The 11462-nt window shown below is 44.4% G+C and overlaps 2 protein-coding genes across 2 annotated transcripts; both read left to right on the plus strand.

Moving 5' to 3' along the window:
* Window positions 1-31: 31 nt before the first annotated feature.
* LOC141021661 (uncharacterized) lies at window positions 32-493 on the plus strand. The gene has a single exon (XM_073497513.1). It carries the CDS (start codon window positions 32-34, stop codon window positions 491-493), a length of 462 nt encoding a protein of 153 aa, XP_073353614.1.
* A 6898-nt stretch (window positions 494-7391) lies between these two features.
* Window positions 7392-8882, plus strand: LOC141021662 (putative serpin-Z8). The gene has a single exon (XM_073497514.1). The coding sequence runs from the start codon at window positions 7392-7394 to the stop codon at window positions 8823-8825; it is 1434 nt and encodes a 477-aa protein (XP_073353615.1). The 3' UTR covers window positions 8826-8882.
* Window positions 8883-11462: the final 2580 nt, after the last annotated feature.

Genomic DNA, 11462 nt, shown 5'->3' on the forward strand with positions numbered 1-11462 from the left:
TTTCCGTGATACAATCGATACTTGCATGCTCATGGACATTGGGTTCAAGGGACGTTTCTGGACTTTTGAGAAGCGAGTTTCTGGTGGTTCATTCACCCGTGTTAGACTGGATCGAGCGCTGGGATCTACTGATTGGTGTTCTCTTTTTCCCTTTGCAAGCCTTACTCACTACACGTCGGCAAGCTCTGACCACGGCCCTATACATCTGGAGTTGAACAAGAGTGACGAGATGAGGACAGGGAAGAGCAGGGTTTTTCATTATGAGGTGGCCTGGGAGACACATGAGGGTTTGAAGGAGGAAATCTTGGCCTCGTGGAGTTCAGCTGAGGCGGCAGAGAGGATAGCTGACCTAAAAGAGAAACTTTATAACCTATCTAAAAGCATTGGTGGCTGGGATAGGAGGACTTTTGGGTCGGTTCGAAAGGAGATGAAAACTTTAAAACAGAAGCTTGAAAAATTTCGTAATGAACCTGGCCGCATGGGTCCTAGCTAGGCTGAGAGGAAGTTGAATGAAAGGTTGGTTGAACTCTATCACAGGGAGGAGCTATTATGGCGACAGAGGTCGAGAATAGAGTGGCTAACCTCGGGAGACAAAAATACGAAGTTCTTTCATATGAGGGCGAGCATGAGGCGCAAAAAGAATATGATAAGGGCTTTGATGAACTCTTTGGGTGTTCAGGTGAATGATCCGAAAGAATTGAAGGAGATGGTAACGGAGTTCTATAAGAATTTATATACATATGAAGGGCTATCGGATATGCATTTGGTTATGGATCATGTACCCCGAAAGGTCACCCCGGAGATGAATGTGATGCTAGTTGCTGACTATACTACGGAAGAGGTAAAAAAGGCTTTATTTCAAATGTTTCCCACTAAATCACCAGGGCCTGACGGATTTCCAGCGCATTTTTACCAAAGACATTGGGATGTTTGTGGGGAGGAGGTGACGAAGGCAGTGCTTCACATAGTCACAGGAGAAGAGAGCCCAGAATGCATCAATGATACGTTTTTGGTATTAATCCCGAAGGTATTGAACCCCTCCTTGTTATCTCAGTTCAGACCAATAAGCTTGTGCAACGTCTTGTACAAAATTGCTTCGAAGGTGATTGCAAACAGGTTGAAGCAAATTCTGCCAGATATTATCTCAGAAGAACAATCTGCTTTTATCCTAGGGAGACTTATAACAGATAATATCATTACGGCTTATGAGTGTTTGCACTTTATGAAAAGGAGTAAGGCGAAGGGAAACAACAGTTGTGCCTTGAAACTAGGTATGATGAAGGCCTACGACAGACTTGAGTGGGACTATCTAAAAGCAATGATGGTAAAGTTGGGTTTTGATACACAGTGGGTACTCATAGTGATGAAGATGATCACCTCAGTATCTTTTTCAGTCCTTTTTAATGGAGAACAGTTGCAGCATTTCTGACCTACGAGAGGTATTCGACAGGGAGATCCCATTTCCCCTTATCTTTTCTTGTTAGCAGCGGAGGGCCTTTCGTGCCTTTTGAAATCCGTTCCTCAGTCGTCAGCGTTTGTGGGAGTTCAAGTGGCGCCGACAGCCCCAGTTGTCAACCATTTGCTCTTTGCTGATGATAGCCTGTTGCTTTTCAAGGCTAGTACCGAGGGGGCAAGTGAGGTGTCAAACCTGTTAGATATTTATTGTAATGCTTCGGGACAAAGAGTGAACAACGACAAATCTTCCATTTTTTCAGTAAGGGTTGCCCTCAAGTGATCCGGGAAAGTATCAAAAACTCTCTCAATGTTCATGACGAGCAACTAACAGATAGATACTTGGGCATGCCGACTGATGTAGGTCACTCGAAGAATGGTACTTTCAAATATTTAAGGGACAGAGTATGGGAGAAGATCAAGGGATGGATGGAGAAGTTATTGTCTTATGCTGGAAAGGAGGTGTTAATAAAGGCAGTTGCACAAGCCATCCCAGTTTACTACATGTCCTGTTTTAGGCTGCCTAGAGGAATTTGTGAGAGTATCACATCTATGATACGATAGTTTTGGTGGGGTAGTAAAAGGGGCAAGAGGAAGCCCAGTTGGATTTCATGGGATGTTTGCATAAAGCCGAAATTTGGGAGGGCTTGGTTTTCGAGATATAGAAATTTTCAACTTGTCACTCTTGGCAAGACAAGCATGGAGGATCATCCAGGAGCCTCTGTCTTTGAGTGCAAGAGGTTTGAAGGCAAAATACTTTCCATCAGGTAGCTTTTTGGAGGCCGAGCTGGGTAACAGCCCTTCACAAATTTGGAGGGCCATCATCGATGGAAGAGGAGCTCTTGCTCAAGGATTGATCAGGAGAACTGGGACTGGAGAATCAATTAGAGTTTGGGAGGATAATTGGCTACCACGGCCTGGTATGATGAAGCCGATGGTGTCTTTAGTGGCTGATAAACCAACATGGGTTTCAGAGTTAATTGATAGCACTTCGACCTCTTGGAAGGAAGACAGGGTCCGTTCGGTTTTTCTCCCAGCAGATGCGGATATTATTCTGGGGATTCCAATATGTACAAGGAGAGTGGATGATTTTTGGGCTTGGGGAGAAGATAAAAGAGGCATTTTCTCAGTCAGATCTGTGTACTGTTTTCTGTCAGGTCTGAAAAGAAGCAATGAAGAGCTGTTACAATCTGTTGGTGGCCATTCAAACAACACAGAGGAGGAGAAGGCGTGGACCTCGTTGTGGAACATGAAAATCCCATAAAAAATAAAGACGTTTGTTTGGAGACTGTGCCATGAAACAATCCCCACGAGAGATCTATTACATCATCGTAATATGTCCACCACAAAGATTTGTGCATTCTGCGCAGCAGAGGATAGTTGGAAGCATGCACTGATAGATTGCGTCATGGCTAGAAGTATATGGTCTCTAAGTTTAGAAGAAACAGTGCAAACTATGGTAGATAATTTGTCTATGAATGCGAAGAACTGGATGTTCACGATCCACGACGTGTTATCGCATGAGGAATTCACCCGGGTGGTGGTAACCTTGTGGGCGATATGGCGAGCCCGGAGAAGAGCAGTACATGAAGATATCTTTGAAAGCCTGTTCTCGACGCATTCTTTTGTCAATGCCTTCATTAGAGACATTCAGACTCTGGAAAAGGTTACAACAAAGCAAACAAGGAAGATCCAGGCACGGCCTGCGGTGTGGCTGAGACCACCGGAGGGCTGTGTGAAAATTAACACGGATGCGGCCGTAATGACAGAGGGATCATATGGTACGTCAGCAGCTGTATGCCGTAACCGGGAAGGGAAGTTTCTGGGATCTTTGGTTATCAAGGTCAAGGGCATTACAGCGGCAGCTACTCTGGAGGCACTGGCGATTAGAGAAGGGCAAGCCCTGGCGGAGGATCTATATGTCAACAGAATACATATAGCATCAGATTGCAGGACAGTTGTTGATGACCTCGGGAAGAATGCTATGTCGGAGTATGGAGCTATTGTTCATGAAATTATAGATCGTTCTAGCCTTTTCAATTCTTGTAACATAGTTCATGAGTTTAGGAGCTCGAATTTCGAGGCTCACAATCTTGCTAAGTATGCTTTAAATCTCGGCTTTGGACGCCATGTTTGGTTGAGCCATCCGGGAGAGTTGCACTTTTTACATGTAAACATTCTGGACTCTGAATAAAGCTTGGCGAGATTGTCTCAAAAAAAAAACTAGTGAATTTATCACAAAGCAGATTTTGTACATTATTTGTTTTTATACTTGAAGTATAAATTTCTAGGTCCACGCGCCCAAGGCCGGACGCCCGTGTTGTTGTTCCTGAAAAATACTGACTACGTAGGATTTGAGGCTATCCTAATGGAGGTCCTATTTGACGCGCTATGCCTCAAATAGTCGACCTTTCACATAGCAGCGACCCACTGGGTCGCCCGGCAACATGTATGGATAATATAGTGCAAAAATACAAAAAAAAAACTCAAGATCATGGTGCACGCTGCTAGCCACGGGAACATTGAGGATTATTGTCTACAAAGCCGTAAGATACTTTAAGAACCAATGGCAGCTGCAGATCCGATTTACTTCAACAGTTTCAAATGCAAATATGTTTTTAAAAATAAATACTTTTGGAGCCTGAATCTTATCAATTATCTGAATTAATTTTTAGAAACCAAAACATTTTTTATAAATATAAACATTTTTAAAAATCTACGAACAAAATTTTGAAAACAGAAGTATTTTTGAAATTCTGACCAAATTTGAAAACATGAACAATTTATGAATCTATGAACAAGTTTTAAAATGGGAACATTTTCTAAAGTTCCAATTAAAATTTAAAAACATGAACAATTTTTGAAATATTTGAAAACAGCAATATTTTGGAAGCACCTGAACAATTTGTAAAAAACGTGAAAATTGTTTTTAATTTGTAAACAATATCTCAAAATGACAAAAAAATTAAAATTTTGAACATTTTTATGAAATCACAAACATTTTTTGAAAAAAATATATGAAAAGTTTGAACACGAGACCATTTTTTAAACAAAATTTTGAAAATTTGAACATTTTTTAAAAACGGTGAACGAAATTTGAGAAGCTGAATGCTTTGTAAAAGCATGAATAAAAATTTGAAATTGGAACATTTTTTTGTTATTTCCAAACAAATTTTTAATATTTGAACCGTTTTTTAAAACAAGTGAACATTTTTTAGAAATAAGTTTTTTTTAAATTCCAAAAAATAGGAAAATAAAAAAATATATTGAACAATTTTTAAACATTTAGGACACATTTTGAAGATTTGAACATTTTTTTGAAAATTATTAATGTTTTGAAAAGAAAAAGAAACATAGAAACGGAAAAAAGAGAGAAAGAAATAGAAAATGAAAAAAATTAAAAAAGAAATAGGGAAAAACAGTAAAAGAAAAAAATCACTTCATGCAGGAACCGAAAGGTTCATAAAACGAGAATGAAGGAATAGGTAAAAATGGGTTTGTCCCAAGTGCGCTCTGGTTGTTGATGCATGTTCTATCTGTTGGATCACCAACTAATCCTTCAAGAGATGAATATTGATCGAGTTTCTAAAACTTGGCATGTTTTCCCCATTAGCTAGGCGTGTTCTCGTGTGGCCTGGGTGCCTTCTTATTTATTAAACTCACAATCCACCGCGTATCATTTTGCCTACGAAACAAAATCATGAAAATGATACTAGATACATCCAGCTATAAAACGAGCAACCAAAATCATAAAACAGTGAAACCAGAAAACGAACCAACCAAAACCCTAATAACTCTAATAAACTAGAACTAAATACTTAGTTTCCGTCGTTTCTAACATTTGTTCCCATAGATCCAAACATACACTACTAGCCTAGTACGAAAAGATACAGTATTGGGGTTGCTAGATCTGCACAAAAGTCCTCAAAGAAATGATCCCTAGATTGGACAGAGTCAAAATGACAAATACTCATCCATTAAGATGTACCACCAAATTTGTGAGGGCAAGCAATATCAAGTGTTGTTCAAGGATGTATGGAAAGCATCTAATAGACCCAGACACAAGATCTTTTTCTGGCTTCTCCTACATGATAGAGTCAACACAGGAAACCTCTTAAGGAAGAAAAGTTTTTCCATGGATTGCTATAATTATGTCTTTTGCAATGAGAATGCATAGGAGGTGTTAAGACACCTTTTTTGGGACTAATGTTTTGCACAAGATTGTTGGAGCAGTATCATCCCAAACATGAGGCTGGGAATTTCAATTTTTGATGGCATCCTTCTTGCTCAAAGCTAACTTCATCCTAAGATTGCAATGGATATAATTATCCAAGGAAGCTGGAATATTTGGTTACAAAGGAATGAGAAATTATTCAGACGAGAATTGCCAAGTGTTAATTGCTGGAAATTCAGGCTCAAAGTTGATTTATTGCTACTGCAGCACATGATCAAGTCCAAGTACTTAAACTTCTTAAGGCGGTGAATAAACTCTCATCTAGTATGAGTGTTGTGACAGGAGCACTACATTGGTAATCTGATGATACCACGAGCTGAGATTGGTTAAGTTAGCTTTAGGATTTAGTTTGCTTTCATATTATGTTTTTCCCGATTAATGAAAATTATGGTAGAACTATTGTTCTACGGTTTGTGCTTCCAAAACAAAAGATATAGTATTCCCATGGTCGATTAGAATTTAACAAATTGTCGAGCGGTTTTCAGAATTTGTTTACATAGGTCTAAAATAAATGTTTAGTTTGTTGTCACAATTTGTTTATCTAGTGTAAAAAAACATAGTTATTTATTGTTGGAGTTTTAAAGATATAGAGCTTAGAGCAACTCTACAGAGTAGTCATATACTCATATTGGCAGCCTCTGTATTCATATTTAGCGCGCTTCATATGAATTATGGAGGTTGCCGAGGTGATGCACAAATACAGTGTCGCCATATAGTTGCTTTCATAATCATGGGACCCATGAGGGAATAGGTGGAGCTTTATTCGTCCAGGGAGATGAAAGAACCTTCGGGGGTTCGTTGATCAGATCAGATTAATACGGTAAGACGAAGGTTCAGGAGATGGCCAATAAGATTCCTTCAGTTATCTTCGTTGATCAGATCATATTAATACGATAAGGTGAAGGTTCAGGAGATGACCAATAAGATTCTCATATTAATCGTACTAATATGATCTGATCAACGAACCCCCGAATTGTTAGTAGTGGAGATCAACTTCTTAAGAATGTTAGATGCCCAAGACTCTATATATATGAAGGGTAAGGCACTCCATAAACTATGTCAGAGTGTCATTTCAGCATAAAATCATCGTAATGGCAGTTTTTTTTGCGGGGTCATCGTAATGGCAGTTATTATAGTGATTGGGCATATCATGACTCTGCTAGATGTTTTTACAAAGAGCTCAATATCGAATCCCCTGAGTTCATCCACTTGGCGCCAACAAAAAAAAACATATTGCCGACAGAGAGCACACGACAAAATTAACAAAATCAGAAATATAGCTGCGAAAATTTTCTTGCTTAAGTGCATGCACTGCGCGAAGAGGGAATTAATAATAAAGGAACAAATTGGAAGGAAAAATAGAGGAGGAACTCGAACAGGCAAAGCTGCAGGTGCCATGGCCCCCCAGCCTTGGCTAGTTTTGTGAAGAATTTTTTTTTTAGAGGGCTGAGATTGGATTTTTTTGGGTATTTTATCCCTTGGAAATTGAGTGTTTTGTCCTCAGCCGCCCCCCCCCCCCCCCCCCCCCCCCCCCCCCACCGTCTAGCTCCGCCACTGCGAACACGATCACGGATTGATTCAACTTATAATACATACTTCAAACCCTTAGCAGCGCCGTAGCAGCAACCCAAGCAACATAATCACATACGTTAGCGGTCATCGAATCACAGCGGTCGTGATCTCTAAACCGGCGATCATCGATACGATGGGCTTCCGTGCAGCTGAGACGACGATGAGGAGGGATCCGCCACAGTCTGCCGGCTCCGGGGGGCTGGCGGCGCTATCCGCCAGCCTCGCGCGGGGCATCGCCGGCAGCCCCGTGGACAGCAATCTGGTCTTCTCCCCGCTCTCCATCTACACCGCGCTGGCGCTCGTGGCCGCCGGCGCCCGCGGCGCCACCCTGGACGAGATCCTCCGCGTCCTCGGCGCGCGGTCCCGCGGCGAGCTCGACGAGTTCGTCGCACGTGCGGTGGGTGGCGCGCTGCGTGACCGGACAGACTCGGGCGGCCCGCGCGTGGCGTTCGCGTGCGGCGTCTGGAGCGACCTGGCGTGCCCGCTCAAGCCCGGGTACCTCAAGGCCGTCGTCGACGGCGGGTATAGGGCCGAGGCCTCCACCGTCGACTTCCGCGGCGACCCCGACAGCCCGCGCCAGCTGATCAACGCGTGGGCGGCGCGCGCCACGAGCAACCTGGTCGACTCCGTCCTCGGCCCTGGGTCGGTGACCGAGTCCACCCGCGTCGTGCTCGGCAACGCCGTGTACTTCAAGGGCAAGTGGGACCAGCCCTTCGACGAGAGGAACACCGCCGACGCGCCGTTCCGCCGGCTCGGCGGCGCCCACCCCGTCGACGTGCCCTTCATGCAGAGCTGGGATGAGCAGTTCGTGGCCGTGCACGACGGGTTCAAGGTGCTCAAGCTTCGGTACAAGATGGCGGACGCGTTCCTGACGCGTGATCCTAAGAAGCCCGCCCCGTTCTTTCCTCAGCGTGCTCCACTCCTCCGTCCTGACCGATTCTCTAATGCCGCTTCACCTTCCCGCCATGGTTCCTACGGCCGCGCCGGTCCGTATCCATGCTCGTACGGCGACATTAACACGTCATCGACCGCGTCCCCCAACAACAACATGAACAACTTTACCTCCAACTCCACACAGTTTTCCTTGTGCATCTTCCTCCCGGGCGCCGACGACGACCTGCGCAGCATGGTCGACGCGATCGCTTCACGGCCGGGCTTCCTGCACGACCACCTGCCTCGCCGGAAGGTCGAGGTCGGCGAGTTCCGTGTGCCCAGGTTCAAGCTGTCCTTCCACGACAGCGTGGTCGACGTCCTCAAGGAGTTGGGCCTCAGCCTGCCGTTCAGCCCGCTGGGCGACCTGTCCGACATGACGGGGCCCGACGACTCCGGCTTCGGAATGGTCGTGGACGAAGTCGTCCACAAGGCGGTCATCGAGGTGAACGAGGAGGGCACGGAGGCCGTGGCTGTCACCATGGTTACTGACCGGTACGGCTGCGCGGCCAGGTGCAGTCCGCCGCGGCGGGTGGATTTCGTCGCTGACCATCCGTTTGCCTACTTCATCGTGGAGGAGGAGACCGGCGCCGTCGTCTTTGCCGGCCATGTCGTTGACCCCTCGAAGGAAAGTTAGCATTGTAGGCAGAATTTCAAATACAGTGCGTTTGAGATGATGGCCAAATTTTGCAATTATTTTAGCATTTCAAAAGCGCCTACAAAAATTCTTCGACTGAAAACAGTTAGGATTCAGTTCTTCAATTCAGTGGTCTTTTAATTTGTACAGTTATTTAGCATTTCAAAAGCGCCTTTAATTTTGTACAATAAGCTTTGCAGCCTTTGAACCCTTGTCCATATTTGACGTCGGCTAGCCTAAGGCGGTGAGTTCGTTGCTTAAAAATGCATGTTATAGTAAGGAGAATTTTTAGGTTGTATAGGTTGTGTTGCCAATTTGCAACCATGTGTACGTTTTTACTGTACAAATGGTTGGCATGTTGCAGTGATCATGGATATCTTTTGTACTCCTTCCGTTCCTAAATATTTGTTTTTTTAGAGATTTCAGCAAGTGACTATATACGGAGCAAAATGAGTGAATCTACACTCTAAAACATGTCTATATACATCCGTATGTGGTAGTCCATTTGAAATCTCTAAAAAGACAAATATTTAGGAACGGAGGGAGTAATTGTCATGTTCATGCTGCAAAGTTGTTTTCGTGTTGTTGCATGCGTTGGATTAGTTCTATGGTACATCCGTGCGATGATTCCCTTACCGACTATTTGCAACCAATGAGTTTGTCGCATAGATAAGAAATATTCCATGGTGTGTTCTATATGTTCAAACATTTTTGCATGTTTTTAAAATCCTAAAATCTAAAAAGCGGCCGGCCACCAACTAACAGACACGGGCGGCTGATTCCTGGCCGTTCGATTGCGCCAGCGATCGCGCCCAGATCCGCCAGGTGCCACATGGTCTGGATTGGCCCCGCACCGCGGTCGTGGGCGGTTGTCCATATCCGGACGTGGGCAGGCCCACCTGTAAGCGGTAGAGGAGGGGAGTAGTGGGGGTCGTGGGCGGCGGTTTTCGAAATGTGTGCCTGAAATCCCTCGCCGCAGCGTGCTCTCTCCCCATTCCGTCTTCGTCTTCCTCCTCGCAATCCTCTCCACCGAACGGGGCGTCGCGGCGGAGTGCTCAGATTGGCGGCGGCTTGCGGGTGGTTCTCCTCGCGGGGGAATCGCTGGTGCTCCTCGCCGTCGGAGGTATGCTCGCCCTCCACTTCTACATGCTTCTCCTCCCTCTCTCTATCTCGCGGAGCACGGATGATGCCGAAATGTGAGGGGAATGCTCTCTAGGGTTCGGGAACGGCGCGAACTACCCCCGCTTATCCTCGATTTTGGTCACGTTGAGTTCCCTTCTCCTATCTCGTAGCACGCGCCCAACGGTGGTCGGGATCTACAAGGAGGCGTAGTTCACGGCATGGGGGTGGCTGGCCAGGGTCAACGTGTAGTTGGCCAGGGTACGCGGTAGTCGTTAGGTAGAAGGGATGCATGTCCACGGCGCCGTTGCGCGATTTTAGGGCGATTTGGCTGTTTAGTTCATGTTTCGTTCAATTTTGCAGAGGTTTGAGATATGTTCATGATTCTTAGTCATTCTGCAAGTTGTATTAGATGTGCGCAATGTTGTGTGCAATGCATTGGCTGATTTTGTAGTTGGTATTCAGTAATTTAAGTGGTTAGTTGCACAAAATTCTCCTCAGTTGGCTGCGTCCATATAGTACTTGGCTGTCTATATGCTCTGCAGTTGCAGTAGTTGTTTTGGTCAGTTGGCTCACTGTTTGTACTAGTTAGTTGTCTATACGGTGTTCAGTTGCACAAGTTGCCTGCTCAGTTGGCTGCATCACTTTTTACTAGTTGGTTGTTCATATGTTATACATTTTGTGCTAGTTGTTGTACTTAGTTGGCTTTGCTGTTTCCCCCTCTGCTGTGTGCAACTAGGGACTCTTGTTTGTGCAATTTAGCACCAATGCTTGCCGGTTTTCCAATACAGTCTACCCAATCCACCAGCCTTGTGGTGGCTGTGGTGGTTCATGTGTTTTCTCCTGCTTTGTGCAACTAGGGCCCCTTGATTGTGCAAATTAGTACCAATGCTTGCCAATTTTCCAATTTAATTTTTCTCAATGTGCAAGTCTTTGTTGTGGATGTGGTTGTTTTCATGTGTTTCCCCTCATATGCAACTAGGGACGCTTATTTTTGCAAATTAGCACTAATGGTTGCTAATTTTTCAATATAGTATACCCAATTGTTTTGCTGGATTTTTTGCTTTGCATTTTTTTGCTTGTTCCAGTTTGCACAAGTTATCTTACTGAGCTTGTTGCCTTTAGTTAACTATTTTCTGCCTAGTTATTACTTGTCACAGTTGGCAAGTAATACCTAGGCAGAAAATAGTTAGTTGGCTTATATGCTATCCAGTTTGCACAAGGTTTACTGCCCAGTTGGCTGCATCATTGTAGTAGTTGGTTGTCCACATGTTTTTTGGTTTTTTGCATTTTGTGTCCTGCTTATGTGTAGATGTCTGCAGATCAAAGCAATCTTCTATGATTTCTCTAGTTTGTTTCCGCATCTTCTAACTATGTTTTCTTTTGTTGTATTTCCTCCCGCAGGGCAAAAATGGTTATAATAGGAGGAGATGCGGATGGCAATGAAGAAGATGTATTTTTTTCACTTTTTCTGTGTTTTTGAGTTGTTTTCAACTTATGCACGTATGCTAATGTCCT

Source organism: Aegilops tauschii, chromosome 4 (genome assembly GCF_002575655.3).
Source record: "Aegilops tauschii subsp. strangulata cultivar AL8/78 chromosome 4, Aet v6.0, whole genome shotgun sequence".
In the NCBI taxonomy this organism is placed as follows: domain Eukaryota; kingdom Viridiplantae; phylum Streptophyta; class Magnoliopsida; order Poales; family Poaceae; genus Aegilops; species Aegilops tauschii.

What these genes read in the sequence shown, in the direction of transcription:
- LOC141021661 (XM_073497513.1), top strand. Translation starts at nt 32, where the DNA reads ATGGACATTGGGTTCAAGGGACGTTTCTGGACTTTTGAGAAGCGAGTT.
- LOC141021662 (XM_073497514.1), top strand. Translation starts at nt 7,392, where the DNA reads ATGGGCTTCCGTGCAGCTGAGACGACGATGAGGAGGGATCCGCCACAG.